Here is a 20,709-nt window from a genome sequence, read left to right as displayed (position 1 = left end):
GAAACATTTTTTTGTCGCAAATGTTAACGCTCAAGCGAGTCAGCAAAGTCTTTTTTGTCCGTTTTTCAAAATATGGTTAAATACTCCCTTTAAACGGGATCGTAGCAAGTTAAAATATTTTACTAAATTATTTGTCATAAAAATCTGCTATTGTGCGCTGGAAATGAAGCGAGGAACCTCATTTTGTAACAATTCTTGGGTGGCGCGTGCTGAGTGCGATGTCCAAGGTCTGCGGCCAAAATGTTTGCATGCCCAAGGCTGTAATACGCTCTCCGAAATATATTCGCGATAATATTCGGCATTTATTCCGATGCCACGGTCGATTAATACGAGCGGAGAGCGAACATCGGCTGTTATGGCGCCCACACCATCACCATGGCCGGCGATTGAGTTCTCGTGGCCAACCGAAGGTGCACAGCTGATCTCTTGGGCAAGTAAACATGATCATTTTGTTCTTTTACAAACTGCTGGACAACGAATGTTTTCTCATCAAATTCTGCACTTCACCACTTTCGGCCAAGCGAATCAACTCTTTAGCTATTTAAAGTCTATTTTCTTTCTGTTGCCGTGTAAGTTCTTGCACTTTTGGAACTTCAATGGCTTTACCCCAAGCTCATTTTTCAATATTTGACGTATGGAGTATTGCCATATGTTCAGCTCACGAGCCATTTTTCGGCCACTGCGACGCGGGTTTCGATCAAGTCGCTTCTTTAATTTTCGAACCATTTCTGCGGATGTTTCTGTTTTCTTCCGTCCACTTCCTTGACGTCGGGCTACGCTACCAGTATCACGGTAACGGGCGATAGTACGAGACAAAGGATGGCTGGAGTGTTCTAACGATATCCACTTGTGGTTTTCCAGCCAAATAAAAAGAAATCACACTATCGCGCTTCAATTCCATCACGAATAACTTTTTTTCTGGAAAATTCTCACCCAAATACTTTTGTGCGCTTGTAAACAATATAATGAACTGTCACTCTGATAATTTTGACAGCTGTCGGGCGAGTGGCTTATAAATGACAGCAGTCTGAAGTTGGTTGCAGTTTTATGATCTCACCCTGTATATTGGGGATATACAATGTCCTTTCTCTATATAGGCAATTCTCTTACAGGGGGTAAAGGGGCTTATAAGGAACTCTTTGTGTAGAATTTCAGACGATGCCATTGAAAAATCTGGCTTAAATCATCAAAATACCGAATATCGGGGGGTACTTTTATATGACGGCTATAAGATATCGTAGACCGATATAGTCCATCTTCGAAATTGACCTGTCTGTAGGCAAAAGTTCGATCTGTGCAAAATTTTAGCTTCCTACCTTAATATGTTATTACAACAGACGGACGGACGGGCAGTGCTAAATCAACTTATAATGATGAAAATTTTAATATACCCCCATGTATGTATGATAGAGGGTATAAAATGAACAAAAAGGTGCGCCATTTGACACTCCTGATGTTAATTATTTTGAGGGGCTTGGCGATATTTTCCAATCGTTTTGGTTCCAACCTGGTTTCTTTGGGCGTATAACACTTTTTCGCAGCAAATTTCAATGTAGGTCCCAATTTCGGAGCAGTGCACATATTTATGATGCTCCTTAGTTCATTAATTTCGAGGGTCTATGGCTATCCACAAATCGGTCGTATTTGTTTGAATTTTTTACCGATTTTTTTTGGATCTAAGTAACTTAAAATATGGCTCTAAAACTTACCTGTGTTGTTGTCAGTCCTGTGGCCTCGGCTAGTTCACGTTTCTCTCGCGGCGATGGATATGGATTGTGCGTATACCAATCTCGCAGCACTGAACGAGATTTTTCCTAAACAGAGATGGAGAAGAGATAACAACAAAAATAATTCCAATTAGTCCGCAATGCTACTTTTTAAAGGCATTAAATAAAAAAACACTCAACGAAAATATTGAAATTGTTTCCCACACAAAATTGCAATCTGGCGTTTTGTTTTAATCAAATGAAGCCTTTTTGAAATCAGAAAAAAAGATGAACTGTGAAATTGGCAAAAATTGCAACCCCTTTTTGTGGTGCAGGATGAGCCAGGAGCCTGGCAACCAGGAATTGTAGAAAAATTTTCCCAGACATATTTCATATTCCTGAGGCCATAATCGTCCCCTTGCGCAGCGCAACAAAAGGGAAACAAACTGTTACATGTGCAGACAGAGGCAGCACAAATCATGTGTTATGCGGCAGGACATTACTATGATTTCAGTTCAAGGAACAAGTTAAATCCCCACCACCAACAGCAGCGCCACAAAAAAAAACTTATGTTAGGCATGAATGAATTTGAGTGAAGCAAGGATTCCAGGAACCCCAAAACACACGCACACACACACACACTATAACTTCAACTTACCTTAAAACAGTAACTTGTTTCTTCGCCATCCCAGATTGTGCGAGGCAGTGGAAATTTACGGCGAACACGATATTTACCCACAGCACCTAATGGTCTTCCACGCAGTTTTTCGGCTTCCACATAATGAGCTACAGAACGGAACGAAAAAGAGATAAAAGTAAAACAATTACATACATTTCACGATTTTGAAAACATTACAAAATATCAGAATTCAGAATTCCTCCGCCACCACCCACCTTTTAGCCACAAATTCTGTAATTTCGAATGATTATGAGGTGAGAACTGGTGATGCTCTAACAATCGGTACAATTCTTTGTATTGACCGCGATGGAATGCAACAACGGCCTTGGCTTTTAGCACAGATTCATTTAATTGCAGTTTATCACATTGTGGCAATGACCATAGAAAACGGCCCAGTCTTTCAATATTACCAGCTTGCTGTAACACCTGTAAAGAGAAGCAAAGTGTGAGAGAGAGAGGTGAGTGTTTTTGTTATCTCAGAATAAATAATGTCAACAAAAATAACATTAATGGCCCTGCATTAAATGCTTTTCATACATTGTAGAACCAAATGGTATCGCCTTCTTTTCCTTCATCAGCTATCTATCGCCGAGAGCAATGGATGAGCAATGAGGGTATTTTTGTTTTGTTTCTTTTTGTAAAAATGTAATTTAAGTGGCTAATTTTTATTTAATTAACTATGTGTGTAGGTGTATGATTTTATTTATAAAAACAACAATAAATTTTAACAAATTTTCATTTTAGGGCTTGAATAAAAAATAAATAAAAAAAACTACAGTAAAAGGGATTAAGGCAATTTATTGCTCTTCGTTCTTTAGGTGTCATACAGATCATCTACGAAAATTTGTAAATTATAATTCAGATTACTTCATGATGAAGGGTATACACAGTTTGGCAGAAAAGTATAAACGCAATAATCACATACTTCAATCAGAAAAGTTTTCTGGAATTGAGAATGGTGAAGTAATGATCCTAATATATGATCCTTCATTAAGTCAAGATCAGTGATTGATACAAGTTATTATTATTATTAAAATAAGTTAAAATGCAGTAAGTTCGCCCGGGCAGAACTTTGAATACCCTTCACCATTTGGAACAAATTTGGAAATTTTCAAAAAATAAAGTCCTCAAAAAATTCTGTTAAAATTTTAAAAATACCGAATATAGGCGTTATATTTGGAAAATACCGAATATAGGCGTTATCTATACGACGTTTACCTACATAGGCCTTGCTTATCATAAGCCATTACCATATTCAAATTCGAAACTTAAAATAAACGGTGAATAATGTAGCTAAAATCATCGGAGCTGTGCGAAGACCTGGACCAGCATAGACAATTTTCTGTCACAGGCTATAGCATCCATTACGAACGTCAAATAAGACATCTCAAAAAATGTCGGTGGTATTGTACCTACCGAATATAGGGAGGGACTGATATATGGGGCCTATACGCATAGACAATTTTCTGTCACAGACTGTAGCATCCATTACGAATCTCAAATGCCAAATTTGAGACAATTCCGGTGAATAATGTCGCTAAAATCATCAAAATACCAAATATCGGGAGGTACCGTTGTATGGGGGCTATACGAAAACGTGGACCTGCACAGATAATATTCTGTCATAGGCTGTAGTATCCATTTCGAACTTCAAATACCAAAGTTGAAACAATTCCGGTGAATAATGTCGCTAAAATCATCAAAATACCGAATATCGGGAGGTACATATATATGGGGGCTATATGAAAACGTGGACCTACATGGCCCATTTACGAACTTAACTTGCCTTCTATCTCAATTCGTTCGAAAGATATCGTGATTACAACAGACAGACAGACAGACAGACAGACAGACGGACATGGCTGAATCGTCTTAGAATTTTACGCTGATCAAGAATATATATACTTTGTTGGGTCTGACATGAGTATTTCGAGGAGTTACAAAGTTAATATCCCTCCATAGTATGGTGGAGGGTATAAAAATATATATCGGAGCCGAGATCCACCAAATGGAAAAGTACGTCCCAAAATTCACTCCAGTTGGGCTGATATTAGTCATTATTTGCACAATAAACCTAAAATCCCATTAAGGATATCCAAATCTTAGCCGATCTCTATTAAATTCGGCAAAAGGTATTCCCCAGATCTATAAGATATCTGGTACCAAATATCATTGTTGTGGAATGTGAGGGACTTAAAGACCAAATAGGATGAAACATATATATAGGGGCTATAGCTATATCTAAACCGATTTCCAAAAATTCTGATGAACTTCTAGACTTTATGCGGTCGGATTAGCCAAAATTCAGGACAATTGGTCTGATATTGGCCATTGGATGCACAATTAACCCGAAATCGGTTGAAGATATAAAGGGGAGCTATATCTAAATTTGAGCCGATTCTCACCAATTTCAATAGAGTCCGTCCTTTGGCCAAACGAATATTTTTTGGAAAATTTCATCTCTCTTTTTAGACGCTCCAAGAACTACTGATTTGTTTGCAAGTTTTTAGAAATATAATTGTTGAAAATTGTGACTAGTTATGGGGGAGGTGGGCCTATTTGTGTAATTTGAAGAAAATCGGAGACTTTTTTGTTTTTTATGAAAATTCCAAAAAAAAATTATTTTATTAAAAAAATTGACCCTTTGTGGGGAGGTACCAGAAGGAGTGGTCCAATATCTACAATCTTCACAACAAATCTTATTTTCTTAGAAATATTGGTATATGCGAAATTTTAAGAGAATCGGATGCTCAATTCGAATTTTAGGAGCGTGTTGTTATTCAAAATATTGACCTCTTTTTGGGGGGAGGTGATAGAAGGAATGGTACAAAAACTAAAAAACCTAGAAAACCTTCACAACCGATTTTATTGGAAAGAAATTGGATATTTATTTCGCATTCTATGAGGTTTACGGTTATTCAACATGTTAACCCTTTGTGGGGAGGTAATAGAAGGTATGAACCAATATTTTCCATCTTTACATCAGATCTCGTGTTAATAAAAATATTAAAATATATGAAATTCGTATGTTTATTTTATAATTTATGAGAGACATAATTATTCAAAATTTTGACGCCTTGTTGGGGGAGGTACCAGTAGGAGTGGAGCGATATTTACTATTGCAATTGCAAATTTTACACAAAATCAAATGATCCTTTCCTTTCCTTGAAAATTTTGACATTTGGTTGGAGAGGTGGCAGAAGGAGTGGACCGATGTTGCCCATCTCCAAGCTCGATATATGTTTAACATTAATATTACCATGTATCAAGTTGGGACCAAATCGGATACTACCTTCGAGAGTTATCGTGCACACTGACCAAATAGGCGGACATCTCTAAATCAACTCCAAATGTTCTGAAAAGGATCTGATCCAAAGAGACTTAGGGTTTAGAATGGTTATTTCGATGAGGCACGTTTTGCCGTATCAAATACCCATATGGCTGAAGGAATACAAATCGTCAAAATACAAAATATCTGAGGTATTTTATATCGAGGTCCAGAGAATTCCATTGAAAAACAGAACACATCGCGAATATCGGGAGATACTGTTATATGATGAATATACGAAAAATCGACCCACATTTTTGGCTCAATACTTATATAAAAAAGCAGAATTGTCGACTTTGGATTAAAGATCCAATTTTTTTCTGGGGGGCTATGTTAAAGTTCATGTCTATACAGTTATGATATGATTTTGACCATGACTAACATCGATCCTGAGCAGAGAATACATTTGCTCGCTTTTCGCTTGGGAGTTAAACATACTCGCGAGTGGGAGTGTTCGAAGAGTGGGAGTTCAATACGACAATGCTTGGAGGTTACTGGGAACCGTAGTGGAGGTACTGTACTTTTACTGTCTGAAAGTCGGCTAAAACTTCCGATTTCGTATGCGTATTCGGTCCGACTTCTGACCGAAAGTTATATGGAGAGGTTGACGTGACAAGAATGCAGCCCCTGATGTACATATTTATAATAAGTGTCATAATATAAAGATAAAAACCAACAGCAATAAATCTCGAAAGCTTAGCTACTCTCAAAGAGAGAGGGAGGGAGAGAAAGAGAGAGAGAGACACTCCCTTGTTTCCTTGTTTACCACAAATGTTACCACACAAACATAAGGGAAATAACACTACAACAAGAGAAAATAAATACCTCAGACAAATTTGCAGATTTCGGACAAACGTCGGTCAGACTCATTTGACAAAACTTCAGATATTGAGCAGACGTATCGGACGTCCGACATTTGGTTCGCTGGCAAAGGAAAAACAAAAGATGCAAGGATCCGGAAATTTTTTTTACTTCTTGGTACAGATTTGCGACAATACAATAAAAGAGTGCTCACCAAGAGTAGAATTTGCTCAATTTTGCTAACCGAATGCTCGCTCTTTTTCGAGCGACTTAGGAAAATAGAGTATGCTCGATATTTTTATCTGTGGAAGGTATCTTAGCTTTGTCATTCCGTTTGTAACTCCTCGAAATATTTATGATAGACTCTAAAAAGTATATATATTCTGGATCAGCGTGAAATTCTAGGACGTCTGTCTGTCTGTTGTAATCACGCTTTCTTTCGAACGAATTAACGGCACCTCCCTTTTATTCTGTATTTTGACGATTTTAGCGACATTATTCGATGAAATTATTTTAAATTCCGTATTTGAAAATCTTAATGGGTACTAAAGCCCATGACAAAAAATTGCAGGTCCACGTATTCGTATAGCCTATACGGGAGCTATTATCATTTAAATTACATTTTTCGGAATTTTTGAAAATTTTCAAGTTCCTTCCAATGGAGGGTATTAAAAGATCCTCCCGACCGAACTTAGCTGAGTTTTTACTTGTTCTACTCTCAGCAGTGTCCCTGCTCAAATTCAAGTAAAGAGTGAAACTCGTTCGAGTTTTTCCAAGGCCTGATGTTAGGTACGGCAAAAACATGAGCTCACTATCGACACTCTTCACAATATTATTACCTAATTTTTTACCTCCAATACTTAGCATTACAAGAATAAGCATAAAATACATTTTTGAAAACCCTGTGCTCTCTATGAAAATAGATATGGGATCTGAAGCCCAAAATTCTTAAAATCCTTCCTTTCCTTCCTTCGTTTTCCTTTAAAGGCTCCAAGACACACAGGATGTTATTTGAAACCGCAATTTTTTCAGAATAAGTTTTTATCACTTCTCCACTTACCTCACAAACACATGCCACTTGTTCCTGGGTGAAACCGAAACTGGGCAGAGATTCACGACCGTTAGCGCCGCCGTTGGTGGCGCCACCATTTGTACTACTATTTTGGCTAGCCAGCAAATGGGCTGTACTGCCGCCGCCACCACCACCGCCAACACCTCCACTACCAGTCGTGCTATTCGTTAGGCTACCATTGTGGGATAGCATATCCAAATTATTGTTGCTGGTACTGGTGTTGTTGTTATTCAAACCCGCCACCGTTAGACCCGTGGGACTGTAGGGAGGAGTTTGACGTGAACTCAAGACCGCAGCATTCGCTGCAGCCAAGTCGTAGAAATCAGTGGCGGGATGTTGTAGCATGTTGATGTTGAAAAGTATTGTAACTTGTTGAGATTTTCAGAAAAAACTCCGTTCTACACAATTTCAAAACATAATCGGTTGGTTTTTGTTTTGATTTCCAATTTTATTTTTGCAAAACTGTAACGAAAAAGAGAAAATAGAAAACTGTTATTTTTAGAAAGTATAAATTATTTTGGGTGGAATAATATTTTTATTGATTTTAAAATCACAAAATTTTGAAATAAATATGTGGGCCATATATTATTTCCACAATGCCTTGTTGTTGTTGTTGCTCCTGCTGCTGCTGCGGCTGCTACTGTTTAATACTATTGAAATAATTTGTTTTTAGACTTTGCGTGGGTAGGTATTTTGAAATGAGAAATTTGCCCCCCATCCTTGTTGTTGAACTGCCGCTGCCGTTGCTGCTGTTGTTTTTGTTTTCATGGCATTTGTCCGTTTTGTATTTTGAAATATAATCGGATCGTATGGATAGCTAGCCAGCCAGCCAGCTTCTGGTTACGCATTTTATGTTTTTGTTTGTTTTTTTTGTTGTTTTTCTCTCGTTCTCTGAATGCCATGCCACACTACACCCCGCCACACCACATCGCCATCGATTACTGATTGTGAAAAGAAATCTTAAAATATCTTAAATCACCGCATGCGATATTCTGCTGCCGCTGCCACTTCTTTTTAACCACTCAGTGATACAACTCTATGTTCTCCAATTCCATGTTTATGTTTTCCACACGGGTTTTCAACGTCACACGTTTTTCTTCTTACACTTGGAAATTGTTCTTCTTCCCCTCCCCTTCTTCTGTTTCAATTTCAGAATTTTTGCAGCAAACCAAACACCCGACTGACCACCCGGCCGACCAACCGATCATTCCGCCAATGCTTACGAAATTCTAAACAGATATTTCAGTTATAGATTCTCAATTTCCCTCGATCATCGTTTTTCATCTTGTTTTTCCGATTTGTTTTGAAAATGTATACACAATGAAATTTCATCTCCCTACTGAGAGAGTGAAAAACGAGAAAAGCAGCAGCAGCGTTTTTGTTTATATGTGGATCAGATGTACAAAACGAATTACAGTGGAAACCGAGAAGAAGAAAATGAGAACTGAAGAAAATACATTTTCATACCTTCAGGTACGGCCTATAACGTGTCTCGTCGAAATAACGCTTTTAGACCCTAGGTCTCTTTGGACAAAACCTTTTCAGGACATTTGGAGTCGACCTAGAGGTGCTCGTCAGTCCCTCTGCCTGTCTGGCTGGTGAGCCCGATAACTCTCGAGGGGAGTATTCGACTAGATCTAAACTTAGTTCTGCGGAATATCATTATTTAACTTAGATAGGGTTCAGAGATGGGAAATATCCGTCCACCTCTACTGATATCTTCCCACAAAAGGTCAAAGAAAAGGTCATAGAAAATAACTTTCCTCATAGAACAAGAAAGGATCATTCGATTTTGTGCAAATTTTACTAGTCCTAATATTCGTCAGGTGCAAAAATGGACAATATTGGCACGCTCCATTAAGTACCTCTCCCATATAAATGTTAATTTTTATAAAATGCTAATGAAGAGTCCGATTGTCTTCAAACTTCGCAAATTTCAATATGTCTATCAACACAAGAGCTAATATGAAGGACGGCTAGGACGTACCACTCCTTCAGGTACCTTACCCACAACGCGTCAAAATTTTGAACAACCATGAAGCTCATAAGATGGGAAATGAGCATCCGATTCATTCTAAACTTCACATATCCAAATATTTATACAAATGCAAGATCAGGTGTGAAGATGGGCCGCTCCACAACGTCCCTCTCATAAAATGCGAAATAAGCATCCGATACTCTTCTTAAGTTCTAATATTTCCACTAACACAAGACCTGCTAGGGAAGATGGTTATGGATGGTGGATGGATGGATAAATCGGTTCCTCCTTGTGGTACCTCGCCCACAAATTAGGTAAACATTTTGAATATGATACCGCTCTTAAAAAGCGAAATGGGCATCCGATTCTCTTCAAATTTTACCAAAGCCCATAATTTCTGGTACCTCCCCAACAAAAACAATTAATCGCATAAAATTATAAATAAATGTTCGATTTTCTTTAAAATTTAAACATTCCGATACTTTTTTTGTTCAGTATTAGATGAAGTGAAATACCTCGGTCCACTATATCTCAGGCTCATTTCAATATTCTTCCAAAAATGATTATCACCTAAAAAAGAGTGGTGAGTACTAAAATGTACTAAAAAATTAATACTTTGTAGTTGACACACGGAATGAGCCTAAATTTGGAATGAGAATCACTGATGGAGTGCAGGATAGATGCATAAAAGGATTTTTGAAAATTCGAACTTTAAGGTTACGAAATAATCTATGGTACTGAACTTCTAAAATGATACCATTTGGTATTATGCGAACGGATAGAGATAAAAACTTGAAACCTTGATTGAAAAGTATGTTCGATATATGAAGGTGATTTTGGAAATGTGTACTAAGTGTGCGAACTGTACTAAAGGTACTAAAATTGGATGAGTTTGGTTTAGGGCGAACGGAAGAAGCTAAAATTGTGAAATGCTGTATAGGGGTCTCTGCTAGTGGTAGGTTTGTTATAAAGAGGTGATTTTGGAAATGTATACTACAAGTGCACAAAAAGTACTAAATAGTACTATTTTTCGTACAATATGGTATTGGGTAAACAGATAGTGCTTGAAATCTGAAATTTGGTATTAGGGTCGTTGTTTATGTCTAGCCTGGACATATAGAGGTGGTTTCGGGAATGTGTACTACAATTTTACAAGAAGTACTGATCTTGGTGTTGAGTGAATGAATAAAGCTGAAATCCTAAAATATTATATTGTGGTCTCTGTTGGTATCTGGAATTGAGATGTGAAGATGCTTTGGTACCAAAAGCACAAAATTTGATATTGGGTGAAGGGACATAGCTGAAATCCCGAAATTTTATATTGAGGTCTTTGCTGGTATCTTGGATTGAAATATAATTTGTTTTCAAAATCTTTGAGGTGAAAAAACTGCAACCAACTTCAGACTGCTGTCATTTCTAAACCACTCGTCCGACAGCTCTTAAAATTATGCCAGTGACATCTTATTATATTGTTTACAAGTGTACAAAAGCATTTTGGAGAGATGGTGATTTTCCAGAAAAACAGTTATTCGTGAAGATCCTCAAGCGTGATAGTGTGATTTCTTTATATTTGGCTGGAAACCCACAAGTGGCTATCGTTAGAGCACTTCAGCACTTTAATGTGAATAAATCTCTTGGTGAAGTGCCGAATTTGGTTTTCTCCGATGAGAAAACATTCCTTGTCCAGCAGTTTGTAATCAAACAAACTGATCTTGTTTGATCTTGTCGTGTTGCCATAGAGGTCAGCTGGAAATGTGCACCTTCGGTTGGCCACCAGAACTCAAGCGCCGGCTATGGTGATGGTGTGGGCCGCCATAACAGCCAATGGTCGCTCTCCGCTCGTATTAATCGACCGTGGCATCAGAATAAATGCCGAATATTATCGCGAAAATATTCTTCCGGAGACCTTGGACATACCAACAAGACTCAGCAAGCGCCACCCAAAAATAGTTACAAAATGAGGTTTCTCGCCTCATTTCCAGCGCACAATGGTTACCAAAATCTCCGGATACCAATCCGTTGGACTATTGTGTCTGGAGTATTTTGGAAAGCAAGGTTGGCACTAAAAAATACCAAAGTGTTGATCACCTCAAGCAAGTGCTTCGGGCAGCGTGTGACGGTTTCATTGGTCGTTTAAAGGCCATAAATGGTGCCAAAGGTGACCAGTTCTAAAATTAGATGCTATTTCCGACATTTTTACTTTCATTTAATAAAATTTGAAAAAAAATGTAAAAATTATGTCGTTTGACTTTGTTGCAGTTTTTTATTTCACCCTGTATACCTAAAATCAAAGAATTCCAAGGAATCCTAATCCAAAAATTTCAAAAAAAAAAAAAAAGAAAAACAAGTAAAAAAGCTGTAAGTTCGGCCGGGCCGAACTTTTAATACCCTCCACCATTTGGTACAAATTTGACAATTTCCAAAAAAAAAAAATAAATAAATAAATAAATAAAATCAGTTAAAAATTCTGTTAAAGTCTTAAAAATACAGAATGCCTATACGACGACGTGGACCTGCATAGGCAACTTTTGTCATAAGTTATTACAGTATTTAAATGCAAAACTTGAAGAAAAATCTGTTTATAATGTAGCTAAAATCATCAAAACACAGAATATAGGGGGTACCGTTATATGGGGGCTATACGAAGACGTGGACCTGCACAGACAATTTTCTGGCATGGGCTGAAGTATCCATTACGAACTTCACAGCGAAATTTGAAACAATCCCGGTAAATAATGTCGCTAAAATCATCAAAATACCGAATATCGGGGGGGGGGGGTACGGTATATGGGGGCTATACGAAGACATGGACCTACATGACCCATTTTCTGTTTTATGCTGCAGCATCTATTACGAACTTCAAATGCCAACTTTGAAACGATTCCGGTAAATAATGTCGCTAAAATCATCAAAATACCGAATATCGGGGGGTACCATTATATATAACTTGGACCTACATGGCCCATTTACGAACTTAACCTGCCTACTAGAAAAACAAACATGTGTGCAAAATTTTAGCCTTCTATCTCAATTTGTTCGAAAGATAGCGTGATTACAACAGACAGACAGACAGAAGGACAGACAGACAGACACACACACAGACAGACGGACATGGCTAAATCGTCTTAGAATTTTACGCTGATCAAGAAGATATATACTTTGTTGGGTCTGACATGAGTATTTCGAGGAGTTACAAGCGGAACGACAAAATTAATATACCCTCCATAGTATGGTGGGGTATAAAAATGAGGAAGAGGGAGGGACTTGCTCCCTATATTTGAGTTACTTTGCGAAGTAAATTTTAAAAACGCCGATACAAGTGTCTTATGTTTTTAGCTCTACTTTCATATTCCGCTGGATTTTCCCTGTAATTATTGAAAAATTTGATTCCGCTATTAAACGTGGATTTTTAAAAAGTTCGTTTCAGGGATTATCATTACATGTTCTGAAAATGTTCGTGAAATGTGTTTTTCTTAATTATTTTGAAGTAATATTCTAATAATTAAAAATCTTGAAATTTGCCAAAAATTGTTTTCATCACTTTTGTTTGTGGTTTGTATTTGTGCTCTTCTGTGTACATGTATGTGCGTATGTATGAGTTAATGGCTCCAAATTTTTCTTAGCACGAGCTATACTCATTATGTAGTTTTTACGAAATTTATTTGGCAACAAGCAAAAAAAACGAGAACAAGAAAAAAATTGATATCGAAGAGGTATAAGTTTTCAGGCATATTAGGATGGAACGAAAAAAAATGAGACCCACGCAAATTAAATCCCGACCGCTTCATCTAACAGAAATTCTTTGATAATTTAAGTGTAATACATGTGGCGAAAACAAAAGGACCAAATGATATTCGACAATTTTGTTTTTGTTCCTGGCAAAATAATTTTCAGGCCTCAGTCCTCAGGCCAACGTAAAGAAATAAAGTTCACACTTGTAAATCTTCCTTTTCTCTTTAAATTGCTTCATTGTTTTCTTTCATAACTTGCATGGCAAATATTTCAAAATTTAAGGTGAGTGTTTTTGGAAAAGTTCATCTAAGCGTTTGAAAGTTCGTTCGTTTTATTTCGTAGATTCTCCTAATTTTATAATTCTCCGATATTAAAAATAAAATAAATTAATTTTTCACCCTCCCTAGTGTACGTCTCTTTTGCATACACTACGCACAGCAAACACACATGAAACAAGTAAATTTGATCTCCTTCGGATCACATTGCTGGCTGGCTGGCTGTGTTGTTTTTTTTTTTTTTTTTGCATTTAACCAACAAACCATACAACCCGATCTTCAGACCCCATGCCCACCAAAACTACAACCGCCAGCCAGCCACCCAAATCTAACATCCAACAAAATGTAGTCATTGAAACTACATGTGTAGAGGAGATATACAAATGACGGTCTGACTAGTCTAGATGTCCGTCCGTCCGTAGCGCAGTATCGAATATTTCATCGCCTCTTTAGATACGAAATTTTTTCTAGAGTTTTTATTTTTTCATTTTTTTTTTGGTTCTTTTTAGGCTGTGTGTTCTGTGCCTTCTTCTTCATCGTCGTTGTTGTCGTCTTATTTTTCAACACAACACCGACGCCGCCGCACGCTGCCGTTGTATTTTGAGATGGGGTGTAATTTTAGAATTCTTAGTAATTTGGTATGATTTTTTTGTTGTTGCCTTTTTTTTGAAAATATAATCAGAAAAAAACCTCCACAAATTAGGAAAAAAAAAGAGAATGAAATTTATCGGAAAAAATACAAAATTGAAGAGAACAAAAGTCGAAAGAGAAAAGAGAATCAAATTTCCTTACTTGTGGAGCATTCCATAATTGTGGGTGAGTCTTTGGCATGATTCAAGACCAAATTTTTTTGACTTCATGAAATCAAACACCTTCTGTCGGAAAATAGGCTAATTATTTAGTAAATTTATTGTTTTATTTGGTATTACAACAAACTAGATCACAAGATGATCGACGAAGAGGAAGCAATGATATATATATGAGATTGTCTGAAAACATTTGCATTAAAAAAAAAAAAAAACAAGTACTCGTTTTTGCCATGCCACATGATCTTTGGATATTAAGGTGGGTAATTTGAAAATATCATAGAAAAACTGATTTTAATGAGGAGATATTGTACCTGTTTCTGTGCGACGATACGAAAGTGAAGGCGATAGATTAAACATTTTAATTCCTTTTATATTTTAAAGTAATTCACAAACATTTCTTATTGTATGGGACCTTCCCTAAAAAATCAAATTTATATGTGATCTACCATCGATTTTTATACCCCACACCACATAGTGGTAATTGTTTGTAGCGTGGAAAAGGGAGCGAGATAGACCCATAGTAACTTTTGAGCATCTTCATAGAATCACTTTCTGCGTCGATTTATGCATGTCAGTCCATCTGTCCCTCCACCCATTTATTATCCAATTGATATGGAATTTTCCAAACAATATATGTTTGGCCCCAGTACATACCTTATTGAAATTGGTGAGAATGGCTTTAAATTTAAATATAGCTCCCATATATATCTTAAACCGATCAGCCCAAATGGACTGAATTATGGCACTTTCGACGGAATTCAACCTAAAAGTGAAGTTGGTGAACATCGGTTCAGATAAAGCTATAGCTCCCATATACAGGGTGAGATGAAAAAACCGCAACCAACTCAAACTGCTGTCATTTCTAAGCCACTCGACGTCAAAGAAGTTGACGGAAGAAAACAGCAACATCTGCAAAAATGGTTCGCAAAGTAAAGAAGCGACTTGATTGACACCCGCGTCGTAGTGGCCGAAAAACGTCTCGTGAGCTGAACATATTGCATATTCCATTCGGGAAATATTAAAAAATGAGCTCGGGGTAAAGCCATTGAAACTCCAAAAAGTGCCAGAATTTACACCGCAACAGAAAGAAAATAAACTCAAAAAAGCTAAAGAGTTGCTTCGGTGAACCGTCAAATTTGGTTTTCTCTGATGAGAAAAAAAATCGTTGTACAACAGCTTTTGTAAACAAACAGAATGATCGTGTTTACTTGCCAAAGAGGTCACCTGAAAATGTGCACCTTCAGTTGGCCACCAGAACTCAAGCGCCGGTCATAGTGATGGTTTTGAGCTGTCATAACAGCCGATGGTCGCTTTCCGCTCGTATTAATTGAACGTGACATCACTCAGCATGCGCCACCCAAGAATGGTTACAGAATGAGTTTCTTCGCTTCATTTCCAGCGTGCAATGTCCACCAAAATCTCCGGATACCAAGCCGTTGGACTATTGTGTCTGGAGTATTTTAGAAAGCAAGGTTGGCACTAAAAAATACCAAAGTGTCCGGCGCTTTGCCGGAAATGGGCCAAAATACCGCAGAGCAACATTCAGGCAGCTTGTGACGATTTCATTGAACATTTTAAGGCCATAATTCGTGCCAAAGGTGACCAATTCGAATTAATTAAAAAAAAAATTTTCAAAATCATGGCATTTGACTTTAAGCAGTTTTATATCTCACTCATCCAAAATGAACTTTTTTTTGTTACGTGAGCTCTACTAAATACGCATAGTAGTGTAGGGTATCATATAGCCGGCCCCGTCCCACATTTGACCTTCCCTTTGGTGGTTATTTGTATAAAATATATATTTTTGAAAATTTAATTTTAAAATATATTTTCTACCCCCTCTAATACTCATATTTCAAATTTTGTGAAAAACAAAACTAGTCTGCCAACAAGACTGCAATCTAATTTACCGACGTGTAGGCGGTTATTTAATTAGATTCCTTTCTGAATATTTGAAATTTCTCAAAATTCTTTTTGAAAACTAAACAAACCATGATTTAGAGATCCACTAAGAAGAGAGAACCTAATATCGAAATAAAACTGTGAGAAAGGTAGATATGGAAATGGTTTTTATCAGAGGTGAAAACCGCTGAATCTCCGCAGAGAAATTTGTGGACAACTTTTTGCAGAGACTATCAAACCAATAATCGTTGGAGTATCAGTAGACCTTCAAAGAATATGGTTGAAAGTGCAAATCTTTAAAAATCCTGAAGTTTACAAGTTTGATTTTCAAACGAGAATTTTTAAAACTATTTTTCAAACACTCTCATCAAACTTTTTTTTTATACCCTACAACACTATGTGTTGGGGGTATTATAAGTTTGATTGGGCCAGAATTTATGTAACACCTCGAAATATTGGTTTCCCATATAGGAAAGTATATATGGATCTTCCTAGCTCGCCGAGCTGAGTCGATCTAGCTATGTATGTCCGTCCGTCCGTCCGTCTGTCCATATTAATTTGTAATCACGCTACAGGTCGCAATTATGGCCCGATCCTAACGAAATTTTGCACGAAGGTGGGTTAGGACCAGAATAGAAGCCTGTTTCTTTTGGAGATGATCGCCAAATGTCTAGGGGTTGAAATGGACCAAATACTGAAAAAATATAGGATTTTGCAGTAGCTATACAGGTCGCAATTATAGACCAATCGACGCGGAATTTCGCATGTAGCTAGAGTTTAGGGCGGGGAAGAAGCCTGATGATGGTCATCGGATAATATTTAGCGGGTAAAATAGACCATATCTTTTGTGTTGAAAAAATTCAAAATTTTTCATTAAACCGCGAATATTTTAAATCCCGGCGAAATCACAAAGCCATGACAAGGGTACTTCTGACCTTTACATTGATGTTAAGATCCAACAAATCGGATATATAGCAAAATATGTGCGATATATATGTATATCAAAGAAGATATGCTTGAAAGATCTCTTATATGTCGAGAACGGCTGAACTGATTTCAACAGTTCTCATTAATTCAGAATGGCCTCTTGGCAGGAAAGAAAAACGTCTAAAAAAATCGCATAAAATATCTCTCTGAAGATGAAAATATTGATTTTGTAAAATTTTCTCATATTTTTTCAATTTTGTCATATTTTGGCATATTTTCATTTTGAGTTAAACATTTGGTAATATTTCTACAGCTAAAAAAACTAAGTAGTTAGGATATCAGAATATCATATACAGATCGCATTTATGGCCCGATCCTTACGAAATTTTGCATGGGGATAAGATGAGGGTCAGAATAGAAGCCTACTCTTTTTGGAGATGATCGCCATATATTTAGGGGCTGAAATGGACCAAAAAACTGCAAAATTGTCAGCAGGTCGTAATTATCGCCCGATCCTCACGCACATTTGAATGGTGGTTACCGGACATTGCAAAAGCCAAGCAGTTTTGGATGGCCATCCAAAAATATTCAATGTGTAAAGGAGTTTGCCAACTTTTGTAGACAAAATACGAAAATGTCCATCCGCACTTCTGACTATTCGTTAGCGCTAATTTTCTGAAGAATATAGTCAAATGTCTGTATCTCATATAGATGCGTTTCAGTCAAAAACCAATAATTAATGTTAATCTTTTGCCACTTCTAAGATATTATAGGTCTTTGGGAAATATTGGTTCCAGATCTAGGAAGACCATTTACCAATAAATTGGAAATGAGCAAATTTGTTTAAGTTGCTATTATTCGAAAATTAGAGAACGAAACCTGATGGTTTTCTTTTATTATCTGTCACAATATCTTGTAGAATTCTTTCGAGTATCTCGCCTATATAAACTGTATCATTTATTATAGTGTTGTAGGGTATTCAACGGTCGGCCCCCGCTCGACTGTAGCCTTTGCTTACTTGTTTTTTTTTTTTTTTTTTTTTTGAAATATTGTTTCAAAATATTTTGCAAAGATCTTAAAAATCAATCATTTTAGGGGTTACGATTTAACGCGTATTTTTATTTATTTTAAACTATAATCAAATCTGTATTTTTTTGTATTATTTCTAGGGACTAATATCAATCCATCAAATTATTTTTATAAATTATAGGCCAAACCCAGATTTTTTTAAAATAATTTTGGGATTTTCATCGAACGTTATTTTTATACCCTCAGCCAAATGGCTACAGAGGTAATATAATTTGATAGGGGCAAAACATGTCTCATCGAAACAACGATTTAAGACCCAATGTCTCTTTGCACAAAATTCGATTCCAAAACATTTAGTGTCGATTAAGGGGTGTCCATCCGACCATCTGGTTAGGACAATAACTCTCAAAGGAGGTATCCGATTTGATCCAAACTTGGTACAACGTTATATTATTATCAAACTTAGATCTAGTTCGGAGATGGAGCAATATCGGTCCACTGCTTCTGGTACTTCCCCCACAAAAGGTCGAAATTTCCAAAGAAAATAATATACCTCATAGAAATAGAAAGGATTATTTGATTTTGTGCAAACTTTGCAAATCCCAATTTTTTTCAGTTCTAGGTTAGGAGCGAAAATGGACAATATCGAACCACTCAATCAGTGCCTACCCCACAATGGGTCAGCATATAATGTGAAATAAGAGTCTTCAAAATTCGCACATCTTCATATTTCCACCAACACAGGTTCTGGTGAAAGACATGACCACTCCTTCCGGTATCTTTTGCCCGATTGAGATATTTTGCACAAATAATTTACTTGACCCAAGGACGAACCCTATTTAATTGGAGATAATCGGGCAAATTGAAATATGGCTCCCATATATATCTTCAACCGCTTTGGATTAATTGTGCTCCAAATGGCCAATATCAGACCAAATGACCTGAATTCAGTCTACAAGCAAGTACAACAAATTTGGTAAAATCGGTTGTTATATATGTTTCACTCCGATTTCTTTGGTACTAGATATGAGACAGAGCTCAGAAATAAGTGCTCAAAATTTTGTCAAGATCTTTATCCAATTTTAGGTATATTGTGCACCAAATGGCTAATATCAGCCTAAATGACTAATTTTCGGAACTTCAGACGGAATTCAGTCTAGAAAGAAAAACCATATTTTCATCAAGCTATAGATCCCCATATATGTGTTTCGATTATGTGTTTAAGTCCCTCACATCGAGATGCACTCCCAAACAATGATATTTGATACCAGATGTCTCAAAGAGCTCGCACTCCGCAACAACGGTATTGGAAGAAATATATAAAATACATCTCAGAACTACCTTTTTATCGAGATCGGTTCAGATTGGGTAGGCGGTCCACACCATCACCTTGCCCGGCGCTTACGCTTGAGTTCTGGTGGGCCAACCGAAGGTGCACATTTCAGCTGACCTCTTTGTAACACAAACATTTTGTTGTATACAAACTGCTGGACAACTAATGTTTTCTCATCGGAGAAAACCAAATTCGTCAGTTCACCACTTTCAGCCAAGCGAAGCAACTCTTTACCTCTTTGAGACTATTTCTTTCTGTTGCGGTGTAAGTTCTTGCGCTTTTTGGAATTTCAATGGCTCATTTTCAATATTTGTCGAATGGAATATTGCGCTATGTTCAGATCACGATCCATTTTTCGGCAACTGCGACGCGGGTTTCGATCAAGTCGCTTCTTTACTTTTCGAACCAGTCTGAAGTTGGTTGCAGTTTTTTCATCTCACCTTGAACGTAATATCAGACCGAATTGGATAGATTTTTTACATTTTCACAACTCGTCTCCGATATATATTTTTTATATAATCCTTCTTGAAGTGATAAAACGGTAAAAATGTCTCTGTCAAACTTGGTGAAAATAGATTCAGAATTCGATATGCCTCCCATGTACTAGTTCCCTCTGAAACAAAAATATAACTGCTCTAAAGCCATGGTGCACATTCAAATAAGGTTTATCTAAACTTTTTGTTACGGGAGCTCTACTGAATACGCATAGTGGTGTAGGGTGTCATATAGACATACCTTTGATCTTTCCTTGCTGGATTTTATTTCATGTCAAAGAATCTGATTTGGATAAGAAGACATATTTCTTTAAAAAACAAAATTGTTGTATTTGTTTTATAAATTTATTTATTTATTATTAATTTTGAATGTCTCAATAATAGAAAACAAATATTCAAATACCTCTAGTTCAAGAAAATCACATTATGAAGAATAAACATTTTAATTATTATTGGCCATAAAACACCACGACACACAACTTGTAATCAGCTGGGTTTGAACAACAGCAACAACAACAACAATTACAATGCCAATCTAATCTCTCTATCTATTCAAACAATCACCACAGTTCCACCCACTGTGAAAACAATTTTTTAAATAAACAATTTAAAAATTTTCAAAATTCACTGCATGCATGCAAATT

At 36.8% G+C, this 20,709-nt stretch overlaps 1 protein-coding gene and 1 pseudogene across 2 annotated transcripts in view; both read right to left on the bottom strand.

Moving 5' to 3' along the window:
* Window positions 1–20,709, bottom strand: part of LOC101889286 (protein sine oculis) — a 133,599-nt gene that overhangs the window by 44,132 nt on the left and 68,758 nt on the right. For both annotated transcript variants that reach the window (XM_059124982.1, XM_005176920.4), the window contains exons 2-5: window positions 7,575–8,048; window positions 2,601–2,811; window positions 2,365–2,492; window positions 1,710–1,814 (exon numbers count right to left, since the gene is read on the bottom strand). In XM_059124982.1, coding sequence (XP_058980965.1) covers window positions 1,710–1,814; window positions 2,365–2,492; window positions 2,601–2,811; window positions 7,575–7,931 — 801 coding nt within the window. In that variant the 5' untranslated portion in view covers window positions 7,932–8,048. The remainder of the gene's footprint in view (window positions 1–1,709; window positions 1,815–2,364; window positions 2,493–2,600; window positions 2,812–7,574; window positions 8,049–20,709) is intronic.
* Window positions 20,626–20,709, bottom strand: part of LOC131803631 (protein sine oculis-like) — a 6,175-nt pseudogene continuing 6,091 nt past the window's right edge.

Source organism: Musca domestica, unplaced genomic scaffold, assembly GCF_030504385.1.
Source record: "Musca domestica strain aabys unplaced genomic scaffold, Musca_domestica.polishedcontigs.V.1.1 31, whole genome shotgun sequence".
In the NCBI taxonomy this organism is placed as follows: domain Eukaryota; kingdom Metazoa; phylum Arthropoda; class Insecta; order Diptera; family Muscidae; genus Musca; species Musca domestica.
The sequence above is the reverse complement of the archived record's forward strand: the minus strand, read 5'-3'. Positions and strand labels throughout refer to the sequence as shown.